The sequence below is a fragment of the Monomorium pharaonis genome, chromosome 5 (genome assembly GCF_013373865.1).
Source record: "Monomorium pharaonis isolate MP-MQ-018 chromosome 5, ASM1337386v2, whole genome shotgun sequence".
In the NCBI taxonomy this organism is placed as follows: domain Eukaryota; kingdom Metazoa; phylum Arthropoda; class Insecta; order Hymenoptera; family Formicidae; genus Monomorium; species Monomorium pharaonis.
The window spans coordinates 28,301,048-28,327,727 of NC_050471.1; the positions used below are offsets into that span (position 1 = coordinate 28,301,048).

The window sequence follows — 26,680 nt, forward strand, 5'->3', positions numbered from 1 at the left end:
ACGTCAGAATCTGAAATATCTTCGTTATTTTTCATGCTAATGATGGGAAAATAATTGAGGAAAAAATTTACATGTAGCCTTTTGTTTCTGGCGTAAATCGACCTCAATAAGGAACTCTGAAGTTAAAAAGAGCTCTTAAACTCTCTTTTTCATATCAGATGCATTACTCGCGAAAGAAAAAAAATATTTATCAACGTCATATTTAAAAACTTTCGTTTAAAGAGATGACGTGCAAGGTTTTAAAAAACATATACCTTTGTTTAAAAAAGTGAGACGCAAAATTAAAGAAGTTCTAAGTTGATAAACTTTGAACACATTTTTTTTTCAAAGCCACCAATTAAATATCTGTTTAGAACATTATTATTTACTAATTTTTCTGTTTACTCTAATTTTGCGCCTTATGCTTTTTCAAATAAAAATATCTGTTTTTCAAAGCAGATACACATTACGGGGCACGCGCTAAGTGAAGCTTCTGTAATCGAAATTAAACTTGCCGCGGTATCACATTAAAAACAACGGAGATACTTTATCTGGTCGTTCACTTCGCGCGCTACGACTGCGTATCGTTGAAGAGCGATGAAGGGGAGAGCGCATCAAGGGCGGCGAAGAGGAAAGGGAACTTTTGTTACGTCGTGACGACCGGTTGATCGACAACGCCGAACGACGAGATGAAGACGTTGAGTATCGTGACGAGGAAGATACCGATGACCGTCCAGTTGTTGGCCTTGTTCGCCTTGCACATCTGCTCGTGCTCCTTGACGTTGTAGACGCTGTTCCATATCAGGCCGATACCCACGGCGATCTGCAGGAACAGGCTCATGCTGATCATGATCAGCGCCGGGAAGAAGTACGTGTGCCGGCCGTCCGTCTGCAGGACGTAGCGCATCTGATTCGCGTTCGCGGACAGCAGCGCCAGGTCCATCATACCCTGGGCCAGGGTCTTCTTGTGCTGATAGATGTTCACGTCGGGGGTGGTGACGCCGGCCGGCATGGGCATCGGGAAGACGGTACCGCTGGCCCAGCCCGGTTGACCCCCCGCGGGAAACTCCGGCCCGTTACGGCCGTCGAAGCCGACTATCGGCGGCGCCGACGGCTTCTCGTCGAGGATGTCGGTCTCCGTCCCGGCGAACGACGATTTCCGCGAACCCGTGTGAACGGGAGCGAGACTTTCGTCGGTCTCCGAGGTGAACCCAGCGCGCAGGCCGATGGACGGAACGGCCTCCGACTCGGTGGACGTTAGGGGTCTCGATACCTCGTCGTTGACCTCGTCCAGGTATATGATTTCGTCGCCGTTTTCATCGGGATTCTTTCTTCCGTTCATGGTGAATCGTATGAAACGCCGGGGAGATCCGTCGAAGGGATTACCTGCGGAACAATTTGCGCACTTTTCACATTTCAACCCTTTGAATTATTCCCCGATAGGAAGATTTTGCAAACATTGCACAATAAAATGGCATTAAAGATTTTGTGCTAAGATTTATTCGCCATAACGCAACAGTTTTGTCAGAATATTATTCTTAAATAATATTTGTTTAAAGATTAGACAAATCTTGAAACATAAATATTTTGCAATTATTTTTTTGCAATTAAATCAAAGGTTTGCAATTTGGTCAAAATTAAGTTATTATTAATATGATAAAATGGGCAAATCGATATTCAGGACTCACCAAAAATCATAAAAGTGAGAGTACGATAAACATTGGATGAAGAATGACAATTTTCGCAGTCATTGCAATTTGGAAATGAAATACTACTTGTAGCATTGTCAAGAATAAAATAAGGAAATTGCGTGTTCGGGATATCCGTTACAAATAACATAAGGTTATTCGTGATAAATGTAACATTAAGATAAACACGTACACTTAAAATACTAGTCTTGAGGTTTTTGTGGCCTCAATTGACATTATCAACAGGAAAGGCTTCCGGATGAATGCCGCGTTACATTTAAAAATTAATTAAATCCAAATTTATGAATTAAGGCGAGTCTCTTAATTCATCAATTGATTAATCGCATTATGCGCAAACACAGCTTTTACAGAGCGGTAGAATTGCATTTGCGCATAATGCGATAATTGATGAATTAAAAAATCTCAGGAAGAAAATGATGCCGTTACAAAATTACATAATGTTTACATTATTTAAACTCGACAACACGTTAATCTCTCCCTAATTATATCACTTTTCTCTAGTCTTATAACTTTTTTCATCTTGCTCTCCTTTTGTCCCGCATTTTCTTCGCAACACGCAATTTAATTCAACGCACTGCATTCCTCGCAATTATACTTTTAACTCGCGTAATTGCTACCTGCAGTCTTCTCTTTTTTTGCTGGCATTGATCAACAAACGCGTCTAGTCTTAAAGAAAACATAATCGAAACGTAATCGAATATCATCACCAATTTACCTTTCGATGAACTCAGAAAATTCGTTATCCTTTCAATTTCAATGTCATTCATTCACCGTGACTTAAAACACTACTCGCCGTCCTCGCGGTATGAACAAAGGACTCAGACTGTCCGGCACGGTGTTCGTCGATTCACTAACCGATCTCGCCGCGGCGCGCCGCAAGTGATTCATCCGTCCCTCACGTCACGATCGCCACTATGACGTTATACTGGGGAAGTATTAGCAGCGTGGTTTCCCCGCGTCACGTTGTGAGAAAACATACGGTCGTTACTATAATTAAAGCACGCTCGGCCCGGCGCTTTATTAACACTCGCGGCAAATTCTTGCCATATCTCTCTTTAAGCTGCAATCCCCCAGCGAGATTAATTAATGGCATGATTGGGCGAGCTGCTTCTCATCTTAACGAACGCGATCTTGATCCTGGAAAAAAAAAACAAGTTTGAATTATTAATTTCCGCTATTTTGTTTTTTTGTTACGTTTAAAGTGTTAAGTTAATTGTAATTTATAATTTTAATTGTGATTTCCACATAAAAGTATTTGTAATCTTATTTTTTTAAAGTTAAAAATTTTTTGTTTGTGCAACTACACTGACAAGGAAACCTCGCAAACTCGAAAATTCAGATTTTAATGAAACTTGGCATAAATGTAGAGGGGGTAAATACATGAATTTAGAAATTTTTAGTTGGTGCTCAAAAACGGTTTGAAAGGGTAAAACCACCCTTCAAAGTTAAGACGATTTTTGCGGTTTTTCGATATATCTCGTAAATTAAACAAAATATAAAAAAATGTTTCATACAAAAGTTTTACAGTATAAATACCTTTATTTAACTATGCTATTTATTAAAAATAAATTTTTTATAATTTTCTTTTTTTTCCGAAAAATAAATAACGTAGTTAAATGGAGGTATTTATGCTGTAAAACTTTTGTATGAAACATTTTTTTAATATTTTGTTTAGTTTACAAGATATATCGAAAACCCGCAAAAAAGTCTCAACTTTGAAGGGTGGTTTTACCCCTTTAAACCGTTTTTGGGCACCAACTAAAAATTTCTAAATTCATGTATTCACCCCCCTCTACATTTATGCCAAGTTTCATTAAAATCAGAATTGACGAAATCTCGCGAGGTACCCTTGTCAGAGTATTATAAAAATTCATCATTTTCCGCAATCGTGATAAATTTTTACAATACACAGAGGATTGTAAAAAATAATTTCTGCAATAGGCTGACAATTGCAGAAAATATCGAATTTTTACAATACACAGAGTGTTGTAAAAAATAATTTCAGCAATAGGCTGACAATTGCAGAAAATATCGAATTTTTACAATACACAGAGTGTTGTAAAAAATAATTTCAGCAATAGGCTGACAATTGCAGAAAATATTGAATTTTTACAATACACAGAGGATTGTAAAAAATAATTTATGCAATAGGCTGACAATTGCAGAAAATATCGAATTTTTACAATACACAGGGTGTTGTAAAAAATAATTAATGCAATAGGCTGACAATTGCAGAAAATATCGAATTTTTACAATACACAGAGTGTTGTAAAAAATAATTTCTGCAATAGGCTGACAATTGCAGAAAATATCGAATTTTTACAATACACAGAGGATTGTAAAAAAATAATTTATGCAATAGACTGACAATTGCAGAAAATATCGAATTTTTACAATACACAGAGTGTTGCAGAAAATATCGAATTTTTACAATACACAGAGGATTGTAAAAAATAATTCATGCAATAGGCTGACAATTGCAGAAAATATCGAATTTTTACAATACACAGAGTGTTGTAAAAAATAATTAATGCAATAGGCTGACAATTGCAGAAAATATCGAATTTTTACAATACACAGAGTGTTGCAGAAAATATCGAATTTTTACAATACACAGAGGATTGTAAAAAATAATTTATGCAATAGGCTGACAATTGCAAAAAATATCGAATTTTTACAATACACAGAGTGTTGTAAAAAATAATTTCTGCAATAGGCTGACAATTGCAGAAAATATTGAATTTTTACAATACACAGAGTGTTGTAAAAAATAATTTCTGCAATAGGCTGACAATTGCAGAAAATATTGAATTTTTACAATACACAGAGTGTTGTAAAAAATAATTTCTGCAATAGGTTGACGATTGCGGAAAATAATGAATTTTTATAATACTCTGACAAGGGAACCTCGCGAGAATTCGTAAATTCTGATTTTAATGAAACTTAGCATAAATGTAGAGCGGGGTGAATACATGAATTTAGAAATTTTTAGTTGGTGCCCAAAAACGGTTTGAAGGGATAAAACCACCCTTTAAATTTGAGACATTTTTGCGGTTATTTGATATATCTCGTAAACTAAACAAAATATTAAAAAATGTTTTATACAAAAGTTTTACAGCATAAATACCTCCTTTAACTACGCTATTCATTTTTCAAAAAAAAAAAATTATAAAAAAATTTTTTTTTTAAATAAATAGCATAGTTAAATAAAGGTATTTATACTGTAAAACTTTCATAGGAAACATTTTTTTATATTTTGTTTAATTTACGACATATATCGAAAAACCGCAAAAATCATCTCAACTTTGAAGGGTGGTTTCACCCCTTCAAACCGTTTTTGGGCACCAACTAAAAATTTTTAAATTCATGTATTTACTCTCTACATTTATGCCAAGTTTCATTAAAATCTGAATTTTCTAGTTCGCGAGATTTCCTTGTGAGCCGAAACTGTACATTAAATTCCAATGAAATATTCATTCTATTAATGAAACATTTATTAAAATTGGTCCAATAAATTATTTTATTATTATGACGTTTTATTTATTGTAACAAAGAATAATTCGTAATATTAATAAAATTATTTATGACTAATGAAAAGGTTTAATGTAATATTTATACTATTAACAAAAAGCTTATTGTGTCAATGAATTTTAGTCAATAAACGCCGTACATTGATACTATGAAGAATTTTTTTTTTTTGTATATATTCCGTTAAATTAAATTTATTCTATTAGTCGTTAACTTTAACTTAAAAAAATGTATATTAATTCAATTAACCGACCCATTTCTTTCAAAGAGGGAAGAATTTAATAAAACCGGGTGAATTTTCGACAAGACGCACACTTGACAGTTCATCGCCGCACTTGGCTGTTTGTTCTACTTGACGTTCCGAATAGATATTTTATCAATAATATATGGAAACGGAAGGGAATCGGGCGAGCATTAATGTACGACTGTCGCGTGCACTGTCCATGTGCTTCGACCGCGATTTCGCGTCGCGCTTCAAGGTCCTCTTCCGGCGAAATCCGGAGTGGTAGGGAGAATGGCAATGATCCAGGAAGCGCGGATTCGCCGCTATAAATACAAAATACACGTCGTCTCTGTCCTTCATTGCCTCCCGGTATTAATCGCTTGTGTACTCCGAGCGTGGACGGCGGCTCCTTAGTTTTTTTTTTTATGCTTTTGCAAAATACGCTTCGCGTGATAATGCTATTCGTAATATTCATGAGACGCTTTACATTCCCGATCTACAGGTAAGAAGTACACCACGGGGCGATATATGCATTTTGCATCTCTCTTGGCGATCTAGAAATGTGCAATTTCGAGTGGGCGTCATCAGTATTTCCCAGTCCCGACTTTCCGCGTTTACGACGTTACAGTGAAATATTAGCGGGAAGAGTTAGCGTATGAGCGACGCCAGCGAAATTTCCGTAGTCATCATCGCGACCTTCCTCCAATTGTTCGCGTAGTTCCATTATTCCGGAGGAAATAGATCTTGCTAGGTAGAATGCGATCTTATAATAGGAGCGAAATGACATCAGGTCAGAAGCCATTTCAGGAAAAACTGTGATCCAACTCGATGCACTTTTAAGGATGACGAATTCTGGATATGGCAAAATGATTTTAAATAAAAATCAGTCTTTTTAACTTAATTCACATTAAAATGATTTTTTTCAAGTTAGTTACGTTAAAAGTTATGTCAAGATTAAATTAATTACGTCAAATTTAATTAAAAATTAATTTGAAAAATTATTATTTATATTAAATTGGAATGTAATTTAAAAAAATTACTTTAAATAACAAAATAATTGCAATTTAGATAATCAAATAAATTTAATATTTTATTTGTAAATCAAGTTTACACGAACTGACAAAGAATTATACTTGTTTTTATATTTTAAAAATAACTAGTTAAAGTTAAAAATTAACTTATTTAAAATTAAGTCAAGTTAAAATCTAACTGTTAACTTTTGAATTAGTTATTAACCACATTCCCCGCATCTCGATCTTATTATAATTTTATTTACTCTGCGTGGATTTCTGCTACAGCCATGTCCCTTCGCTATTCATCATATAATCCGGTTACGTGATAACAATAATAGCTAATAACGATAAAGGCCAACAATAAACATAGATACGCAAGCGTAAGCATTCGGTAACGCAAGCTGTAGCGAGTCCGCTATCGAATTATCATGTCGTCAGGGAAACCGCGGCGCCCGGGAGAGTGGGAGTGAAGGCATCACGAGGACATTCCTACGGTCTTGGCCGTTCAGGTTCACGTTCTCCGGACAGTGTCCAAAAATGGAGAACGGCGGTAAGCCACGGCAGCGGCGGCTCTTCCCGTCGGGCTCCCCCCCGGGCTTGATCGCCCGCTGGAAGATGTGCCTCCCGGAAGACGCGCCTTCCCGTCCGACCGCGCGTTAATTAACTGCACGTAATGCAAAAGTGCACGTCGTTATGTAAAAGCGAGACCGATTGCGAGCGGCCAGACGACGGGGACCGGAGAGTGAATAATGGAATCGCGCGAGCGTTGCGCTCGCTGTCGCGCTAAATCGATCGTCCGTAAGAGCGACGACCTCTGCGAACGTTGCCGATCCGGGGGCGCCTTGGTAAAGCGGACGACCTTCCTTCCGGGAGGAGGACACTCGCCCGAATGTCCTAAATTCCGCTGGACCGTCGAGGACGAGGAACGGAGAAATGGTATGACGATTTTGTTTTTATTTCCTCCCCTTGCTTTCTCCCCTGGAGGATCCCGTCGAGGAGGAGTCGAGGCAGAGACCGAAACGGGGTTTTTTTTTTCTCTGCACAGCAATGCTTAAACAATGAAATGTAATTAATTAATTAATTATTAATTAGTTATTGTAACTGCTAAACTTAAGTTGAAGTGTAATTAATTAATAAATTATTAATTAGTTATTTAATCTCGCAATCTATTGAGTAAATTTTCTCCTAAGTGTTAGTTCAATTGAATTAACACTTAGGTGTTAATTCAAGTGTTAATTCAATTGAATTAACACTTAGGTGAAAATTCACTCAATAGATTGCGAGATTAAATAACCAATTAATAATTTATTAATTAATTACATTTCAACTTAAGTTTAGCCGTTTAGCTATTGATATTAAAATTTTGATAGCTTTTGATACAAAATAACATTTGATAAGATTTCGTTTAATTAAAATAGTGAACTGAATTAAATTTTCGTTCGTGTATAATTTTTAACGTAACTAAATATATTGACTTTATAATATAGCCGTTGACTTTAACTCTATTTAGTTTAAAAAATTACAAACTCACCCAATTATCTGTTATATAAGCCTCTTTTATTCACATAAACTTTTTAATGCAATTCTAGTATAAAAGGATCTTTTATTCCTTCGCTGCAGAGATCGCCGCCTGCGTTGACAAGTTCGCCCTGGCGAAGAGGTTGCACGCGGAGAACTTGCAGCACCAGCCACTTCCGGATCGCGTGGACGACTCCGTCCTCAGGCTGGGGTGCCGCGTCTGTTCGGCCAGCTGCGAACGGGACGCGAAGTGGAACCAGGACCGGGGGAATCGTCCGCGCGCGGCTACCGAGAGGGATCGCTCGTTCGTACCCGCGCTCGGCTGCAAGAAACCGCAGACCCGGATGGACCTGGCGATCTGCTGGGAGACCCCGATAGACCCGGTGTACGAGCCGCGCAGGGCGACGCACATCGACGGCTCCGAGGGCGGCACGGCCCCGGCGATCTTCGCCATGATCCAGCACACGCCGGTGCCGAGGAACCGCGAGCTCCTGTCCTCTCGCAGCGAGCGGAAGGACAAGTGCGGTTGTGCGAGCCAGGACGAGACGGGGAAGAACTCGGAGAGGAATCGATGCTGCTGCAACGGTGAGGTATAGTACAGCGCATGAAAAGAAAAAGTAACTCGTAATGAGCGATCAATTAAAACGAATTGATGAGCAAGTCGACTTTAGCCGGCAAATATTTTATTCAAAATTTTACTATAATTCGGCCCTCATCTACATTTGGGCCCTTATCAAGTATTAAGGGAGCATAGCAGTTTGGCGCTACCAAAAAAAAGGCATTCTTTTTGTTTTGTATTATAAAAACTGGCTAAAGAATAGTAATAATGTTTTAGTTCGTATAAAAATATTTGTTCTTATAATTGGCGCAAATATTTAAATATTACTATTTTTGTAGAGAAGTTAATTTGTGTGTGTAAGTATAAAAACTTAAAAAATTTCAAGAATATATATTACTTAGGTTAAATTTGACACAGTATATATTGCTTAGGTTGATTTATATTACTTAGGTTGCATTTGACACACTTAGTATATATTACTTAGGTTGAACCATTCAAAAGTATATACCACTTAGGTTGAGATTGATCAAAAGTTTTATTTTGAATTTGTGATTTTTTCCTTAAAAGAAAATATAACTTAGGTTGAATTTAAATCACAAAGTATTATCTTGGATTTTGTTATATATTACTTAGGTTGAATTTGACACACTTAGTATATATTACTTAGGTTGAACCATCCAATAATTTTTTTTCTTAAAGGAAAAACCACACACTTGGCGCCTTTCTTACCTTTATAAAACAAAAGATAAAAGACACACTAATAGGTACAGACACGCTAATAGGTACATTTACCCTAAATACATCAAATGAAATTATAACGGTCACACAAATTTACGAGTCGTACCAACAAACCGTAAAAAGTGTCCGTTTTCAATATGTCGTGTCAATTACATTATCGATTACGAAGTATCAAGTCTTAAAATATTCTAATAAGGTTCAAGCAAAAGAGAGAACAGCACAATGTGTGTGTAAGAGTAATAATTTCTTTAGTTAACGGCAATGATATACATTTTTTAAAATCTTACTGTTAAAATAAATTATTTATTATTAATCATAAATTAAACTACTTTATATAATCACTGATTATCTCTATTAAATAAATCTATTTTAATTTGTGAGGTGCAAATCAAGATTTTTTGACGCCGAATTAAAGCAAACCGTTAAAACATAACTTTTAATTAACAACATAATTAGATAGTTAAATTAAATATTATGTAGATAAAAAGCATTTCCATATAAGAAAAATAATTTTCTGATATAAAGTTACTTTAAACATAATTTTATAAAATTGTCAATATATGTGATTCGTATTCGAAATTTTCGAATAGTTTGCACATATCTATTTTTAATATGGTATTGTTGCTAAAATATTGAATTTATTAATTTATTACTTTATAATACGTGATTTACATAGCACAACATATTATTTTAATAATGATCGAAACTATTTGACAAAATAAATATCTTCCTATTTCATTAATTGATTACAATTTTTATAACGCATTCTTTTATTATTTTTAAAGCGGAAAAAAAATAAAATGCCCGTAATGAAGGCATTCTATACTCAAACGAGGAATTAAATAACAACAACAGATCCGATCGTAGAATTCCGTGGCGAACGGCGATGCGGGGAGAAGCCGTTGAGATCGAACTCCGTGCCGCGCATCACCGAACGCAGATGCGTGGCCTGCCGGGATGGAGAGATCCCGGAAGCGGAACTCGAGCGAGGGAGGGATCCGAGGCTGATCCGCTCGGCGGTGGGCGTCGCGCTCGGTCTCGAGGAGAAGAAACGCTGGCCGACGACGGCGATGGCGGGCGACGACGCCGTGGCGCGCCGGAACGGACTGCCGCCGATGAAGATGACGGTGCCGCGGCCGAAGACCCCGTTCGCGAGACGCGCCTTCTGCATCGACACCCTGGCGCCGCCGTTCAGCGTGATGAGCGGCTGCCGGGACGCCGATTACCCCGAGCACTGGCGGCTCATGTCCGTGTACCAGCAGTCGTACAGGCACCCGCAGAAACGAAGGCCCCGCCGCTTCTAATCCGGGCATAGGGGGTGAACCTGTTTTCTTGGTCAAATTAAGTACAGATTGAAATTAAGTACAGTTTTCGAGCAGCAAACCTCCACCGAGGTCTGCCATAAAGGAAATTTTAAAGCAAACTGCCGGTATTTTTTCTTTACTTTAAGATGTTCTTTGAATTTACGAAATTGTGAAATTCTTTTACACAATTGATTGGAATACAAACAAAAATAAAGGGTGATTTCATGCTAATAACAAAAAAAAAAATTATCACAATAATATGTGTTAATTTTTGCAGTTCTATAAAGTGAAGAATTTCTTAAAATGACAGAATGTCTCGGTAATTCGCTTTAGGATTTCTTTAAGCGCTCCTTAGACGCTCAATTATTATTGTATAATATTATTGATTATTTAGAGAGTTTTAGAGACTATATTAAGTTTGTTTCAAATTGTATAGAGAAATATTCCTGCGTCGAGCGATTATTGTTAATTGTTGCTCCATCGCGAGAAGAGTTTGACGATATTTCGTTGAAGTTTCGACCGTTAAATAAATATAATTCCGTAGCGTAATAAAACGCCGTACAGTGGAAAATTTCGGTGACTTTTTGGACAAAAATCTTGTTAGAGCTCAATTCTTCACGAAACTGAATAAATTAAAAAAAAAATACTCCTAAAGACTTATACTTTAGGAAGGAACATCGGAAATTTAGTTAAACCTACATTAGAGAAAAATAATCAAATGCAAGTAAACCTTTAATTAAACCCTAAATACTTAACCATTTGAGAGGCACATTTTTCTTCTAAATAAAACAGTAAAATCATAGATTATTTATAGATTTTTGGAGTCGCTGATTACGATTCTGACGTCAAAATTACAAAATTCAAAATTCAAATAAATAATAAATAGTCTTATTTAATAAAATTTAATTTTCCGAAATTTCAAAAATTTATTTCGAAAAAACTAGCGTGCAGAAAATTCTGAAAAAAATACATATTATAATTTTAGATTTAGAATACACGTATAAAAATTTTTAGAGCTTTGGAAATTCGCGTTTAAGAATAGCCAAATTTATTCGTTTACTCGCATTTGATTATTTTTCTTTAATGTAGGATTAACGATAACTAAATTTCCGCAGTTCCTACCTAAAATATAAGTTTTTACGAGTGTTTAAAAAAAATTTTATTTAGTTTCATGAAGAATTGAGCTCTAATAAGATTTTTGTCCAAAAAAATCACCGAAATTTCCCACTGGGCGCCGGTTACGAATAAACTAATAGTGCAAAATATTAATGAAGTTATTGAGAAGTTATAAAAATGAAACGCAATTGAGATAATAATAAAAAAATTTAAGCTAAACGAATAAAAAAACTACGAAGAGTCCTTCGTACTCTCGCCTAACATTCATTCGGCCTAGTCCCGCCTCTTGGTCTTTATGCTGCTGATGTTGATGTTCCCGGACATGATCGGCGGTGCCTCCCGTTCGTGAACCTCCTCGAGCAGCGTTCGCTCCGAACGCGCGAGCGTGACGTTCTGCAGGTGCGTCAGGAGTTCGGGATGCAGCGCCAAGGCGTTCCGGAAGTCGAGGCGCGTCAGCACGTGGACCTCGCAGTTCTCCGCGGCGACGACGCTCGCGATCCAACGATCGTCCTCCATCAGCAGGGCCAGCTCGCCGAAGTACGCGCCGTCCTCCAAGTGGCAGATCTGCGGAAACGCGCGAGCGATTCAAGCTCAAGAATCTTCTCTAGAATCCAAGATTCTTCTCAATTCTCTCACCTCTTCCTCCACGTTATTGTAGACGGCCACGGTGCCGGAGGCGATGAAGTACAGAGCGTCGCTGCGCGCGCCAGCTTTCACCAGCGTGTCGTCCGGCATGAAAATCTCGGAGCGCACGGAGCCGATCAATTGGGCCATCACCGCCCGCGGCAGGTATCCGAACAGCTCCACGTTGTCCAGTAGTCGGCGATAATTGTGCAGAAGAAGCTTCTGGAACAAGCGAAGAAATTGAAAATTCAAATCAATTCAATTTCATATAAGGAACATGTAACTTAACAAAATCTATGATACTATTATTTAAAGATGAAATCAAGTTCAACGTGTATTTGAAGATTCGAGTCAAATCGAATAATCGAGTCTCACTTTTTTTTTTTTTTTTTAGGATTCAAATCACATAAGAGGACTATTTTTGTACTTCTCAAGAACAAGTGTTTTAGGAAACTTTTAAAGGTACCGCATACTTCTCGCAAGTAGGGCGACACGTGATTGATAATCATCTTATCTCTCTCAAATCCTTTCTTGTTTCGGTAATTGTAGTAGGACAGCACTCGTTGTTGCAAGGAATACGGCAATTCCTTGTATCTCATATACTGTTGCAGCTGCTCAATTAATTTCAAATGCCTCTTGTAAGGGGAACGAAACGTCGTTATTAGCTGCCAGAGTCGCACTGTGCCATTTCGAGAGGAAGAAAGACTTATTATCGATTAGCAAAATCGTAGTATTTAATCTTAGGAACAAGTGTATAATGGTAATAAGAAAAGGATTAAGAAAAATAAAGCAGCAGAGAAATTATTTCAAAAATTTCATTCAAATACATTTTGTAAAAGTAATATAAAGTACGTTAAAGTTCGTCTGAAATTAAAAATTTAATTAAAATTGTAATATAGAAATAAGAGTAAATTTCAGATTCTGTTTAGTTATTTAAATATGTGAATGTTTTATTAAATTAAAACATAATTTTTAATTATAATTAACTATTAATGATTTAATTAAAATTATTAAAATTATTAGATAGTCGATTAAAAAAATTAGTTTTAATGGAAACTTTTTAAATTAAGTTAAGCATAATGAGCATACCCAGCAAATAAATAAATCCGATTACTCCGAGAACAGAGAGAATTAAATTATATATAATATCCTCCGGACTGCTGACATTTAAATAATGCGTAGATCCGACCAGGGCGATAATAGCTCTGTTCAAACATGATAAGTAGATTGCAAATTTTGTTCTCCTATTCTCCATGTAGGGCGATCGAATCCATGAGCTGTAAATTTGTTGTCCTTTCACTATAGTTTTGATTTCAATATTGATTGCACATTTTATTTATTCCATTTAGATTTAAATTTTCCATGTGAAAAAAAAAAGCGTAGATTACTAACGCGTCATTCGGCCCGACTATCTTGGCGACCGTGAGCGGCAAATAATACTCTAGACAAGCGGCCCAATGCACGCATAGGACGATGATCATGCTGATCCCTGCTATCTTGTACAGATGGAAATTAACTCGGTATACCTGTAATTTTCATGTTTGAGCGTGTAAGATCTCGATTTCGTCACGCGGTGAGAAAAAGGAACAATAATCAAATACGAAATCCTGACGTAATAAAGTCTGCGTGCGTAAACGACGATCGTTCGTATCCACAATATCTTCAGCAGGTTCAACGTCGCCAGATACCACAGCGATTCGAAGAGCACGATGAGGAACTCCAGAGGTAGTACCGGTAACACGTCCAAGACGAAGAAACCGCGCAGATATTTACTACGATAATCGTCGTCTCATAAATCGTTGTAAAGAACTTTTCCAAACAAATTCTTAAATTTACATCTCAAAAAAAAATATTAAAAGAATTACATAGAACTATAATAAGTTTTATTATGCATAATAAACTTTTTTAAAAATATGGATTTAAGTTTGTAGAATAAAATAAAAAATGTTTTTTTTCTCTTACAATGAGACTTTTCCATCTGATTTTTAAATTAAAGTTCTTAATTAAGCTATCGGATGAAGGGAGGAGGCAGCTTCGCAACATAATCTCCATTTTTTTATTTAAATATGGAGATTCAAGTTAATTAAAAAAAAATTTCTCTATCGTAGATTGATCATTAAAGTTCTATGTTCTATTTCCACCTCGCAACGATCTTCGGGTCCAGAATCACCAGTTGCGTATAAGAATCATAATAACCGGTGAAGAATCGGATCGCAATGTCGCATATGAATACGGCGTCGATTGCATGATTGAAAATATACCACTTCTTGTATTCGTCGAAGTAAAATGCAAGGAAGACTGGGGTGATCAACAGAGCCACTATGATAAACAGCGTCATCACGGACTCCCAAAATACTCTGTATAGTAGAAAACCGTTTGGTTTAATTTCGAGATAGATATGAACTTACAGCCTTAGCCAAAAATTTGGGCATTTTTATATTTCTTTCATTTACTTAGTTGGATTCATTAAAAAAATGTTATCTTTTTGTGTAGATAATACCAGCAATATAAATTATCATAAATTGGATAACAATACAGGAGAAAGTAAGTTACAAAATTGTTAGTATATTTGACTTTAATGTTAATAAAATAAAAATATATAATATTTAATATAAAAAATAATTTTTATTACTAACAAAATCTCAAATTCTTACTAATTAAAAATATTTTAGAAACATATTGGTGTGTAGAATATTTTTGGCCGAGGATACAACTTATTCGTCATTTAATGTGACTCTTAAATTCTCATGAGAGGAGACTTGCAACTCACCTGAAGGTACTGAAAGGATAGATCATGTGGAAATGGGACTTGAGATGCCGACTAATTTCATAATCGATCGCCTTAGTGCTTTTCAAGCAAAATCGTGCGAACGGATGTTCTCGCGATACTGTCCGCGTACCGAGGAACCAACGTCGTAGTCTCGACCAGGGGGAACTTCCGGGAACCATCTTCATCAGTAAATCCTCCTTCGGTGGCGTCTCACAAATGTGCACCACTCGCGGCTCGTTCTGTACGTTCGCCCATTTTATTATTTATTATAATTTTTATTATTATAAACAGAGCGATTTCTCAACTTTGAACAAATTAAAGTAAATACTACGTTTCCTTGTTTTTCATCTTGTATATTCACGAATTATTATGAAATGCGGATAAAATGAGGGATTGCTTAAAAATATTTTTTATTTCATACTGTATTAAAACATTTTTTAATTTAAGTATAAATTCATACAATTTCTTTACAATTATCATATTTTTTATTGTATATAAAGACACGATATGAATATTTTATCAAAAAAAGTGTACATTATCTTTTAATAACACTTCAAAATATCAATGTTTTCGTGAGTTTATCTCTTTTTATTTCTAAGATAATCAAATGGAAAATTAATCAGTAGTTGGAATACGCATCTTTCACAATTTTTAACATTACATCAATTTTTCATAATAAAAATAGTATATGTTTCTCGAAAATAACTTTCTGTCTAGGAAAGAAAAATAAATTTACATATAAATTTTATAAAGTGCAATTAAAATAAACTGTAATTATAAAATGCATATATATTTTTCTAAAATTAATTTTAATACTCAAGATAAGAGTTTTCAGTTAAATCGTAAGCGCACATAATTAAATTATTGAATGTGTATAAAATTTGAATAGAAGTCTTGTCTTCTTGGCATTTCTCTTAGATTAACGATTGCATACCTGGGTAATTGGTGCCGCTGTAAAATCATGTACCAGAGCCATTAAATCCATCCTGCTTTCCTTAATGTGTTTTCGAAAATAAATTCTTTAGTCTCTTATCTCTACATGTCTCTTTATTTTCTTGGAATGTCTCGTCTTTTCGTGCAATCGTATTTGTTATTGCCTATTAAGTAAAAAGAAAAAACAATTAAACGTTACATATAAATTATAAAGAAAAACTTCTTTTATTTTTCTTTTTTTAATACAAAGACTAATAATTTAAAAATTAAAAACTAATAATTCAGATAATAAATCAGAATTAAACATATAATATTCTTTTATTCATTCGATAGTTATATTTTACAATCGTACAATATTAATCACCGATAATCGTGAATCGTGTTCACCGCGTCTAATAATATCTTCTTAAAAATCTCGGAATCGAAACTGTTGATCAAATTCACGTTCGGTTTGTTTGACAGCAGATGATCGAGAACAACTTGGCCCCGGGTTCGATTGCCGCTTAACTCGATGTCCGCGTGCCACGTAACGACATTCTTGGCCATGTGAGGAACCATCACGATCCCAGCTAGAAAAGCGTCACACATAGTGTAATATGGAAAAAACTTCTTCACTTGCGAACGTCTACCGTCCTCGATTGCGTTCATCATGTGCACGCAGGGCTTGTCTATCACGCCCAGTACATCTTTTCGCCACTCCTGAAAAATATAAATCGAAAGTCAAGTCAAATGAAAAATCAGAAATCGTTTCTTGCTAATAATAATAGAATTTATACTTAGTACAATAATTTTTCTGACGTCATTAAAGGGCAAGGTTTCTATTACTAAATTAATTTTTCTCAAAAATATTTTTATATTTAAAAGCAAGATTGAAAATTCAGAGGATCAATCTAGATTTGATAATTAATAATAATTACGACCGTAAAATTGTATGTACATGTGTTACTCTGGTCTCTAAACAGGATTCCCACGGTAGCAACCACAGAGGCTTGTTGCTGTTGCTGTTGAGCACGATGTGCACGCTTTCCGGATCCGCGTAGAAATTAAATTCCGCTTGCGCAGTTACGTTACCCTGTGCTATAAATGTATTAACAAAAATTCAAATAAATGACATACGAACAGCTGTCTTTAGTTTAGACAATGAAATGTAATCGCACAGATAACATTTTCTCACTTGTACGCATACCTTTCTCAAGGGTTGTTTATTACATGGTCTCTTTGAATCGTTTATTCTAGCAATAATTTACACAAACTACTCAGTTATATTTAACATTTTCAGTCCGTTAAGAAACATTATATTTGCGCTCTTTCCAAGTTTCAATAACGCAATTACAGTAATGTGATTTTTTTTTAACTATGCACAATCACGCTGCATTCATCTTAGTTAATTAACGATGTATGCAAGCTTTGACTTTGCGTTGCTCAAAAGTTTATCAATAGAATTTATATGGGAGACTGTAAGCTGATTCAATTAATGTGATTTCATACATTACCAGTTGAATTTCCACCCATCACGAAAAATTCTCTCACATTGTGAGAGAACTCTGGATACATTTTCATAGCCATCGCTATGTTCGTCAGGGGACCCATGCAGACCACGGAAATGTTACCTTAATTATAATACAGTTATTATTAAGTCAAGTTATATGTAATTATATGTAATTAGTTATATGTAATAGAGCAAAGGGCCACTTACCTGGATCTTCCGACGTGATTCTATGCAAAGCGCACACGGCGTGCTCCTTCTGCAGCTTACTCGTGTCCGGATCGTCGGTAAACGCGTCTCCGAATCCATCGGTTCCGTGATATTCCTCCAATGCCGTTTCCTTGGCGTTCGGTGTGTCCAGCAGAGATGAGTACGCTCCTTGATAAACAGGTATCTACGAGAACAATTTTACTTGTAGCGCTTCAAGAAGCGATTGACACAAATTAATATAAGTGCATTTTTATGTAATTTTACGTAGCTAAAAAAAATTTATTACGCTATTTTATATTATAAAATTAATAACTTAATTTTTAATTTATTTAAAAAGTCTAATGTGTTTTACTAAAAGTACAGTAAAATTCTTTAAAATCCATGTTGGGATAATTAGGAATCCATAGAATTTGTTTAAACTATTTTAAATTATAAAATTTATAATCCAATTAAATTTTAATTTAAAATTAAAAAAAGATTTATCAAAATTTTACTACACTGAGAGAAAAAATGCTGAATTTAAATAAATATTTCTTTGAATAGTACTATAACATATTTTATAGGAGAAACCAATATTTATTTCAAACAAATATTTTCTAAATTATAGAAAGTATTACTTGTTTTAAATAAATATTATTAATTTTCTATAAAATATGTTATTAGTACTATTCAAAGAAATATTTATTTGAAACCAGCATTTTTTTCTCTCAGTATATAAATCTTATTAAAAATATAATAAAATCTCCCGATTTTCAGAGCAAATTCTAAAAGAAAATTCTCTCCGTGTATAATCAAGTAGTTGATCAGTGTTATAAAATCACAAGTGAGTCGGTAACATATTAAAAAAGTGTTAAGATATTGTTCCAAACGTTTCTTTCGGTAAATTCAGCGAATGAGGCGATCGAATTCTCCTTTTAATTCTCAGACAAAGAAAGAAGGAAGCATGCAAACGAACACAACTTACGTCCGTGCAGCCGCACGTGTGCAGCGTTCTGAACACGTTTTTCACGACGTTGTCCACTTTGGTGTTACCGTTGACGCAGGTGATGGCCTTGATGCTGAGTCTCCTGTTCGTGTGACCGGCCAGGAGGACGATCAGGGCGAGAGCGTCGTCGATGCCGGCGTCGCAGTCGACGATGATGCTCCGCGGGGTCTCCACCTTGCGCATATCTATCTCGGATTTTGCCGCTGGTAGCATTGTTCACCGCCGTCGAGAGAAACGCACGTGAGAGAAAGAGAGAGTGTGGCGCCTGGCAGCGCGTTATCAAAATTGATGAGTAATTAAAGCCGAGATTCGTACTTATAAGCGCGAGTCGCGATAAGCGCGTGCAGCTGTGATAAAGCATCTTGTTTGTTACCGCAGAGGTCGTCGAGTCTTATCGGACTCGTTCTCATGAGTTAGTTAATTATATTGCGCTTAATTCTTTTTGACTCGATGAGCCGCGCGCATTAGAAAACCAGAGACATTTCTATCTTGATAATAGTTAATTTATTAATTATAATATATATTAAATTAAATTATTATAAATTATATTTTTATGCAGTATGATTGGGATCTAGAGGATTTAGAAATTATTAGGAGAAATAGAGAGAATATAAAGGACCAGATAATTCTCAGGGAACAGACTAGTCAAAGAACATGGGAAGACAGTAAAATCTGTATGGCAAGGTACAACAAAACTTATAAAGATTTAGACTTAGGAGAGAAAGGGCCTAGCCATATCTTGATAAGAACAACTTAGATGATGTAGGTAGAGGTGTGGAAATTAGAGCATTGATTAAGCTAAGGTGCAGTAATTTAGAAGAAGCGAACAAATATTGGTTGAATGAGACTGCTTGGCAATGTATATTGTGTGGACAAGGAGAAGACTGTATGAAACATTATATAGAAGACTGTACAGAGACTAAAGACTGGTTTGTAGAGCTAGGGAGTAGTAATAGTGAGATATATAAGAAAATTTACGATGATGAGCTAGAAATAGAGAAAGGAAAGATTCTAAAAAAACTCTGGAAAACTAAAAAGAAGAAAAAGACAAGTAGGGAATGAAATAAAAATAGAAGCTAGTAATAATATTATTAAGGCATTTAGAACATGTTATACATAGGTATAGGACTAATGTAAAAAAGGTAAAAATGTAAAATGTAAAATATAAAATTTAAAAAACTAGGAAATAAGGAAAATAAGAAATAAATAACTATCTGCGTTTAAGATAAAGATAAGCGTACATGATAATCAATATTTAGGTCTCTAAGAAATAGGATTTTAGAAACTCAAACTAGGTTAAAATTAATAAGTAGGTAAGGTATGGATGGATGCATGGTTAAGTTTTCAAGTGTAAACCAAGTCCCTTCTTGGCATTGTATTTGCTTGAAGTAAATAAATTCTATTCTATATATTTTTATGCAGTATAAATATAATTTATATATATAATAGTTTAATGTTATTTAATTTAACACATTCCTGGAAAAAATATTTTATATAAAAGCATATATAAATATATATAAAATATGTCTGTGTATGTTTATATTAGTTTCCTTTCTTTTGTAAAATTTCTGTTTGATATAAAAAAATAATAGTCACACTGAAAAGATAAAATTAATTTAAAAAATAATTTGTGCATTGCTTCTTATAAAAAAAGCTAAGTATGATAAAAAATTGTCCATATATAAATCATATATATTCAGGAATATATATAATTCAATATGATTATATATGGACAATTTTTCATACTTAACTTTTTTTTAAAGAAGTAATGCGAAAATTATTTTTTTAATTGGTTTCTGTCTTTTCAGTATAACTATTATTTTTTTTATATCAAACAAATTTTACAAAAGACAGGAGATTAATATAAACATATATGGACATATTATATATATATTTATATATGTTTTTATATGAAACATTTTTTCTCATATTATAATGATAAACTAAGTATACAATATACACATATCATTGATATATACAAATATACAAATATCATTGATATATTAACTTATATAATACTACATTAATACTACATTAATTAAAAATGATATAATTTTATATTAATAATAATATATTAAATTATATATATCATTAAATGCAGTATCCCAGATAGCACAGAAAGTTCAAAAAGAATTCATAATTGGTGACATACAATTGAGTTCTTTTTAAACTCTCTGTGCTATCTGGGTACATTAAATATAACATTCTCAAATAAAATTTATAATCATATATAATTCAATATATCATAATTAATATATCAAATACAATTTTATTTTTAAATACATAGTACATATCATAAAAATATTTCTGTATACTACATTTAATAATATATTATTTTTATTAATATAATATTAAAAGTAATTCAGGTAAAAATTATTCTATTGACATATCAAATATTATACAATACTAGTATTAAATTTAATACAAATATTTTAAAAGCTTTTCTAACCTGGTCGTGGGGGAGGACACCTCTGTCACTCCAATATTTTCGTTAATTCTCGTACTGCGCTCAAGGAAAATTTCCAACAGGAAAAAACGTAATAATAATTCGAGGGACGAAACCGATGAAGAGAACCAGAAGCAGATCAAATTACAATTTTAGAATGACAAACAATTAAGAAATACGACTGCAAACGAGAGCTTGATTGCTGTCGTTTGACGTGTCTTCTTCAAATTTCTCCAGATAGATTTCCGAACTATAAAAAGGGTCACAGTCACACTGTGTCACAGTATCACGTTTTAATTAGGTCAATGACGTTTAGCAGACTCTTGGGAAAGATGGGTCTGCTATTTTCATAAGTTTGACGTGTCCTTTCGATGTTATTGTTTTCATCATGCCGTACATACATCATGATTACCATGCGTATGTTTTCAATCAGTTAAATTAGATCCCGTAAGTGCCCGTAAGTTTGTTCTTTCCAGCAGCAATCGCAGATTGTGGCCCCGGTAGCATACGGTCGCATGGGGAAGGGATGAAGACTAAGGGCAAGAACCAATCATATACTGAACATTCACTTATTCTTTAATATGATTGGTCCTTATCCTTAGTCTTCATCCCCTCCCCACGCAACCATATGCTACTGGGGTCGCAACTGCGATCGGCACGATCGCTGCTTCCCAGTGGTCCATGAATCTAACCTAGTCTAACTTAACCTAACCTAACCTCATCTAACCGGATGTAATTCAGCCAGATCTGGTTAGATCAAGAATCGAGAGGTAAGCAGGCAAGTGCAAGTGGACAAGTTTTAACGAGGTAGTGTTTGGCAGCTCCGTTTCGAGACAAAAATCTCAGCTATTGTAAGAAAAATTTAAGAATTGAATTCCTACCCGACAGTTGGAAAATCCAAGGAGAAAAATATGGCTGTGGTGGTGGAAACCACCATAGGAGATTTCACAGTGGACCTGTTCACCGACGAGCGTCCTCAAAGTATGTATCCCTTTACGATGATCTGAAAAGTTGCACAGTTGCATTATTAAAAACTGCGAATCTCCCTTTTGTTTTTCTAATATACTTGTTTTACTTTAATTGTATAAAGTATAACAGTGCGGCTACAAAGAATAGACCTTCCATTGTACCTATCTGCATTATGTGTTGTTAATTACTTTTGTTTTTTCAGCCACGCGAAACTTTCTAAAACTGTGCAAACTTAAGTATTACAACTGGAACCTCTTTCATTCGGTGCAGACCAACTTCATTGCACAGACTGGCGATCCCACTGGTACTGGGAAGGGTGGGGAGAGTGTGTACGGGATTGTGCTGGGTGAAAAAGCCCGTTACTACGAAGCCGAGCAGATGCCAAAGATCAAGCACAGCCGCGTAGGTCTGTTGTCTATGGTGAATTGCGGCAATAACATGCTGGGCTCCCAGTTCTTTATCACACTCGGGTCTGAGCTGCAGTCCTTGGACAATGAACACTGTGTGTTTGGCGAGATAACGGAAGGACTGGAGGTGATCCTCAAATTCAACGAGACTATCTGCGATGGGGATCAAAGACCATATCAGGACATAAGGATATCCCACACTGTCATCTTGGAAGATCCATTCGATGATCCTGTGGGCTTTGTGGTTCCCGACAGAAGTCCAGAACCTACAAAGGAAGCGCTAATGGTATGCCACGCTTACTAAGAAAGGTTTCCACCTTGAAAATTGAAAAAGAAATGAAACTTGAGAGAATCTCGATAAGTAATTAATTATTTTTTGCTACTCGAATTTATTAAGAAAGAATACAAATGAATAAAAATTAAACTCATTTTCTATTTTTGTTTTATTGTTTATTAACAAAGAGGTGGAACATAATTTTATAGAGAAAATTTCTTTTAATGAGATTTATTGATTAGAACTGTGAAAAATAAATCAATTTATTAGGAATTTTACTCCTTCAGGGTAAACTCGGCTAGCAAAAAAATTTATTTTTAGGGATATTCTCAAGACTATCAAAAATTTACAATTTTTTGAATTTCTGAATTGGAAATTTTTTCTTGTATAAAAACTTATTTTCTTGTATGAATACTTTTAAAATGTTCTTCGCGACAACGACAGCAAACATTTTCTTCTGTGCCTTTTTGTATTATTTAATTTTTATAGTCATTGTAAATATAAATTTCAACATATTTAAAATTCGGCCTTTTTTATCTTCTTTGTGTGCTTTTTCTTTATTTATATTTATTTATGTTTCAGAGCGATAGAATTGGAGCGGATGAAGCGATCGACGATACCGGCGGCATGACTGTAGAAGAAATTACAGAAATGCAGAAGGCCAAGGAAGCAAAAGCGAGAGCTACGATATTGGAAATTGTAGGTGATATACCAGACGCGGATATTGCCCCGCCGGAAAACGTCTTGTTTGTCTGCAAACTAAATCCAGTCACGAACGATGACGATCTTGAGATTATTTTTAGTCGTTTCGGAAAAATTGTTGGGTACGCAAACATTTATTTTCATAGTATTCGTTATGCTTATAATCACAGTCTGTATTAAATAGTTTTCTTAATTTGTTTGATACATAATTGTCATTTATTACATATTATTATGATATACAGTACCGGTCCAAATTATATCATATTTAGGTTTTTTAAGCATAACTTGTTTTAAAATGTACGGATCTTTACCATATCATGTGTTTTGATGTATACCATGTATACCATATTGAAGAAATAACTTCTCATCAATTTGAAATCTCTGAAATAATAAACTTTAATCGCATCATAACAAGTACATACAAATGTTTTAAAAATAAACAAATCCATAATTTATATTGTACAACTGTAGTACTTCGTAGCAAAACCTTTGGCATCGATTACAGCTTGGCAGCGTGATACGAAAAACAAAGTAGCACAAATGTGCAATTTTCAGAAAATAATCAAAAATTTAAAAATCATGGTGTATTTTGTCAAATCTTATTACACTTTATGCACAAGATGTCTACTATAAAATTATTTGCGTATTCGATGCACCTTGACAAAAGTTATACTTAAAAAACCTGGTTATATTTAAAAAAGATGATATAATTCTGGCTCGTACTGTACGTTCGTTTAAAACTTTCATTTAAAAGTTTCAACACGAGAAAATCTCAAGCGTGCTGAAAGTTTTTAAGCATATTGTATAATATATATATCGTATTGCATATTCATTAAATCTCCGTGATTCGTTGACTTGCAGCTGTGAAGTTATAAGAGATCACCAGACGGGCGACTCCTTGCAGTATGCATTCATCGAATTCGCTGATCGCAAAAGCTGCGAGGACGCGTATTTCAAAATGGACAATGTTCTGATCGACGACCGAAGGATACACGTAGATTTCTCGCAGTCAGTCGCGAAGATGCGTTGGCGTGGCAAGGGAAAAGGTATCAAGTATCTCGACGAGGACGAAAATAAGGTGAAAAAACGCGACGAAAATTATTCTTCGAGGAAATCCGAGATGTCGCGTGATAATGGTAAAAACAGAGAGGAGGGAAAAAGAAGGGAGAGCGATAGAGATCGCGGCTTCGAACACAGAAAGCATGAGCGCCGAAGAGAGGACAGAGATAACAAAGACAGAAGAAAGGAAGACAGGACGCATGATGATTACTACGATAGGAGTAAACACGACAGCGAGCGAAAAAACAGAAGAAAAAGGGAGGAACGACGAGAGAGGCATAACGATCAGAGGAGTCACAGCGAAGACCGATCGGAAAGAAAGAGCAGGAGGGACGAGAACGGCGATCGAAGAAGAGATCAGAGCGAGGAGAGGTCAGAGAGACGAGGTAAAAGGGATGAATATAGCGATCGAGAGCGTCGGCATCGCGACAATGACAGGAAAAGACTCACGGAGGATGAGAACGATACGAAACACAGGGAAAGATTGCACAAGCATAAAAGAAAACGATAAAGGAAGAAAGGATCAGAGCAATATCTCGGTATATAATAAAGTATATAATAAATGTATAAAATATGTAAATGACGGGATTTGCTGCTGTTCTTTTTTCTATTGTAACAAATGAATAAAGGCACAGTTTTACAAGAGACGGGCTGTAATTCAAACGTTTCTTTTTTTTTTACATCGAATAAAACTGCCGGCATTCTTTCGAATACAAAACATCGGGAAGGCGATCTTCGCAAGACCACAGGGAACTCTATCGAAACCACTCAGGACTTCCTCACTCGGTAGTAATCTTGACGGAGAGAGTGACGTCGATCACTCTTGAAAGTACCGACGAGTGAACGATCGGAACGCGAATTGTCGCGGAGCGAAAAACGGCCGTCAAAAAATAGAGAGCAAAAAACGATTTGGCGACGGCGAAGTGCGGTCACACCGCCGCTCGATTCGAAGCGAGGAAGCGTAAATCTCACGCAAAAGTGCCCCGCACACGAGAATATTATAGGAACGAAGAAGATAATCATTTACGTGGGGACACGCGAGTAACAATGAGGCTACGCATCCCGCAGAGCTCTCGCGGAAAACGCTCTTTTACTTTTTCTTTGGTGACGTCGCAATTTGGTATTCTCGTAGTAATACGTAGGAAAAGGCATACACTGGCAATCCTCGCGATACCTTCGGCCCACCCGCCCGCCGGTCTCTCCGCGTGGTCGGGTAGGAAACGAAGTCGACAAAGAAACGAATCCGATCGCGTTTGCTAATCGCAGTATTTTTTTGCGCGGCTGGATTAAGAAAAAAAAAGAATGGAATACGACGGAAGCGTGCGTTGTGTTTGCGGAACGCATTATCTATCGGCATCATCACCTTCGCTACGTGATCTTGCCTCGTAATTCGTTAGTCGAATTTGTTCGAGGACTTTCTTCGACAATTTTGAACCACTTTCACACCGCTTCACGAGATACGTCTCGCAATTATCTTCTAATGCCTATTTTTGCCTTTTTTTAATAGAGAGCCCTATTCTAATTGTGCGTATCGTAGCTTCGCTGCATCACAATCGGTCCGCATCCGTATGTAATTACAAAAGAGTTCGAAAGAAAATTTATTAACAAATATGCTATATTATAAAACGCTCGATTTTATATATACCGGGCAGGGGAAAACAGAACTATATATTAAGCGCATACGTGTGCATATATTAGATAACTAATTCCAAATATAACACAAATAAATACGGTGAATTATATTAGGAGACATTTATGACACACAGGATGATTCCGAGTTAAATATGTCGTACCTCAAGGAGTGAATTTAGAAACCAGAATAAAAAAAATCGTGTTGTGTAAACATACAGTCTAAATATTTTTTTAAAAGACAAAATATTTTAATTAAAAAAATTATTCTAGTTTGGAATAAAATTGATAAAAATCAATCAAAAGATTAAAAATATAATATTTTCACTCCTTTGAAATATTAACTTATAATTAAGAATCATCTTGTAATATATATATAAAATCTACTGCAATATATGTATATATACAAATATCTTTGTAACGCATTCTCGCATATAAAAAAAAACTGATTCAAGAGAATGACGAATTATAATCGGCAAATTAGAAAAGCCATTAATAT

At 35.3% G+C, this 26,680-nt stretch overlaps 6 protein-coding genes across 11 annotated transcripts; 2 read left to right on the forward strand and 4 right to left on the reverse strand.

Moving 5' to 3' along the window:
- Positions 1 to 316: 316 nt before the first annotated feature.
- Positions 317 to 5,549, reverse strand: LOC105828861. Its single transcript, XM_036287537.1, has 3 exons — positions 5,470 to 5,549; positions 2,404 to 2,825; positions 317 to 1,365 (listed from the first exon to the last, which is right to left on the reverse strand). The coding sequence occupies exons 2-3, from the start codon at positions 2,453 to 2,455 to the stop codon at positions 626 to 628; spliced, it is 792 nt and encodes a 263-aa protein (XP_036143430.1). The 5' UTR covers positions 2,456 to 2,825; positions 5,470 to 5,549; the 3' UTR covers positions 317 to 625.
- A 325-nt stretch (positions 5,550 to 5,874) lies between these two features.
- Positions 5,875 to 11,821, forward strand: LOC105833120. Of its 2 annotated transcripts, XM_012674587.3 has the most exons (4): positions 5,875 to 5,941; positions 6,891 to 7,388; positions 8,073 to 8,555; positions 10,135 to 11,821. In XM_012674587.3, exons 2-4 carry the CDS (start codon positions 7,202 to 7,204, stop codon positions 10,569 to 10,571), a joined length of 1,107 nt encoding a protein of 368 aa, XP_012530041.1. In that variant the 5' UTR covers positions 5,875 to 5,941; positions 6,891 to 7,201; the 3' UTR covers positions 10,572 to 11,821. The 2 variants fall into 2 exon arrangements, with proteins under 2 accessions (XP_012530041.1, XP_036143428.1); XM_036287535.1 differs by lacking the exon at positions 5,875 to 5,941 and having other exon boundaries at positions 6,494 to 7,388.
- Positions 11,822 to 11,938: 117 nt separating this feature from the next.
- On the reverse strand, positions 11,939 to 13,361 carry LOC105837525 (potassium/sodium hyperpolarization-activated cyclic nucleotide-gated channel 1). Its single transcript, XM_028191126.2, has 3 exons — positions 12,785 to 13,361; positions 12,324 to 12,533; positions 11,939 to 12,251 (listed from the first exon to the last, which is right to left on the reverse strand). The coding sequence occupies exons 1-3, from the start codon at positions 12,908 to 12,910 to the stop codon at positions 11,961 to 11,963; spliced, it is 627 nt and encodes a 208-aa protein (XP_028046927.1). The 5' UTR covers positions 12,911 to 13,361; the 3' UTR covers positions 11,939 to 11,960.
- A 5-nt stretch (positions 13,362 to 13,366) lies between these two features.
- On the reverse strand, positions 13,367 to 14,442 carry LOC118645814. The gene is made up of 2 exons (XM_036287538.1): positions 13,704 to 14,442; positions 13,367 to 13,588 (listed from the first exon to the last, which is right to left on the reverse strand). The coding sequence occupies exons 1-2, from the start codon at positions 13,790 to 13,792 to the stop codon at positions 13,372 to 13,374; spliced, it is 306 nt and encodes a 101-aa protein (XP_036143431.1). The 5' UTR covers positions 13,793 to 14,442; the 3' UTR covers positions 13,367 to 13,371.
- A 1,206-nt stretch (positions 14,443 to 15,648) lies between these two features.
- Positions 15,649 to 21,580, reverse strand: LOC105837524 (inosine-uridine preferring nucleoside hydrolase). 3 transcript variants are annotated; one of them, XR_003626525.2, is made up of 7 exons: positions 18,675 to 20,100; positions 17,711 to 17,894; positions 17,508 to 17,624; positions 16,952 to 17,091; positions 16,379 to 16,713; positions 16,016 to 16,178; positions 15,649 to 15,794 (listed from the first exon to the last, which is right to left on the reverse strand). XR_003626525.2 is itself a non-coding variant. In XM_028193366.2 (7 exons), exons 2-7 carry the CDS (start codon positions 18,906 to 18,908, stop codon positions 16,172 to 16,174), a joined length of 1,017 nt encoding a protein of 338 aa, XP_028049167.1. In that variant the 5' UTR covers positions 18,909 to 18,960; positions 21,145 to 21,580; the 3' UTR covers positions 15,649 to 16,171. The 3 variants fall into 3 exon arrangements, 2 of the variants coding, with proteins under 2 accessions (XP_028049167.1, XP_036143429.1); XM_028193366.2 differs by adding an exon at positions 21,145 to 21,580 and having other exon boundaries at positions 15,649 to 16,178; positions 18,675 to 18,960; XM_036287536.1 differs by adding an exon at positions 21,145 to 21,579 and having other exon boundaries at positions 15,649 to 16,178; positions 18,675 to 18,898.
- Positions 21,581 to 21,789: 209 nt separating this feature from the next.
- Positions 21,790 to 25,210, forward strand: LOC105837522 (peptidyl-prolyl cis-trans isomerase sig-7). Of its 3 annotated transcripts, none has more exons than XM_012682381.3 (5): positions 21,790 to 21,948; positions 22,030 to 22,122; positions 22,313 to 22,803; positions 23,374 to 23,615; positions 24,355 to 25,210. In XM_012682381.3, the coding sequence occupies exons 2-5, from the start codon at positions 22,053 to 22,055 to the stop codon at positions 25,061 to 25,063; spliced, it is 1,512 nt and encodes a 503-aa protein (XP_012537835.1). In that variant the 5' UTR covers positions 21,790 to 21,948; positions 22,030 to 22,052; the 3' UTR covers positions 25,064 to 25,210. The 3 variants fall into 3 exon arrangements, with proteins under 3 accessions (XP_012537835.1, XP_012537836.1, XP_012537834.1); XM_012682382.3 differs by having other exon boundaries at positions 21,791 to 21,911; XM_012682380.3 differs by having other exon boundaries at positions 21,791 to 22,122.
- The last annotated feature ends 1,470 nt before the right edge of the window (positions 25,211 to 26,680 follow it).

What these genes read in the sequence shown, in the direction of transcription:
- LOC105833120 (XM_012674587.3), top strand. Translation starts at nt 7,202, where the DNA reads ATGGAATCGCGCGAGCGTTGCGCTCGCTGTCGCGCTAAATCGATCGTC. An exon ending in GGACGAGGAACGGAGAAATG is followed by an intron (nt 7,389 to 8,072) that starts GTATGACGATTT and finishes CCTTCGCTGCAG; the next exon opens with AGATCGCCGCCTGCGTTGAC. An exon ending in GAATCGATGCTGCTGCAACG is followed by an intron (nt 8,556 to 10,134) that starts GTGAGGTATAGT and finishes ATCCGATCGTAG; the next exon opens with AATTCCGTGGCGAACGGCGA.
- LOC105828861 (XM_036287537.1), bottom strand. Translation starts at nt 2,455, where the DNA reads ATGAATGACATTGAAATTGAAAGGATAACGAATTTTCTGAGTTCATCG. An exon ending in TTTTCTGAGTTCATCGAAAG is followed by an intron (nt 1,366 to 2,403) that starts GTAAATTGGTGA and finishes ATTGTTCCGCAG; the next exon opens with GTAATCCCTTCGACGGATCT.
- LOC105837524 (XM_028193366.2), bottom strand. Translation starts at nt 18,908, where the DNA reads ATGCTACCAGCGGCAAAATCCGAGATAGATATGCGCAAGGTGGAGACC. An exon ending in ACACGTGCGGCTGCACGGAC is followed by an intron (nt 17,895 to 18,674) that starts GTAAGTTGTGTT and finishes TTGTTCTCGTAG; the next exon opens with ATACCTGTTTATCAAGGAGC. An exon ending in AATCACGTCGGAAGATCCAG is followed by an intron (nt 17,625 to 17,710) that starts GTAAGTGGCCCT and finishes ATTATAATTAAG; the next exon opens with GTAACATTTCCGTGGTCTGC.
- LOC105837522 (XM_012682381.3), top strand. Translation starts at nt 22,053, where the DNA reads ATGGCTGTGGTGGTGGAAACCACCATAGGAGATTTCACAGTGGACCTG. An exon ending in CACCGACGAGCGTCCTCAAA is followed by an intron (nt 22,123 to 22,312) that starts GTATGTATCCCT and finishes TTGTTTTTTCAG; the next exon opens with CCACGCGAAACTTTCTAAAA. An exon ending in CGTTTCGGAAAAATTGTTGG is followed by an intron (nt 23,616 to 24,354) that starts GTACGCAAACAT and finishes GTTGACTTGCAG; the next exon opens with CTGTGAAGTTATAAGAGATC.
- LOC118645814 (XM_036287538.1), bottom strand. Translation starts at nt 13,792, where the DNA reads ATGATCATCGTCCTATGCGTGCATTGGGCCGCTTGTCTAGAGTATTAT. An exon ending in ATAGTCGGGCCGAATGACGC is followed by an intron (nt 13,589 to 13,703) that starts GTTAGTAATCTA and finishes ACAAATTTACAG; the next exon opens with CTCATGGATTCGATCGCCCT.
- LOC105837525 (XM_028191126.2), bottom strand. Translation starts at nt 12,910, where the DNA reads ATGAGATACAAGGAATTGCCGTATTCCTTGCAACAACGAGTGCTGTCC. An exon ending in TGTCGCCCTACTTGCGAGAA is followed by an intron (nt 12,534 to 12,784) that starts GTATGCGGTACC and finishes CGCTTGTTCCAG; the next exon opens with AAGCTTCTTCTGCACAATTA. An exon ending in ACAATAACGTGGAGGAAGAG is followed by an intron (nt 12,252 to 12,323) that starts GTGAGAGAATTG and finishes GCGTTTCCGCAG; the next exon opens with ATCTGCCACTTGGAGGACGG.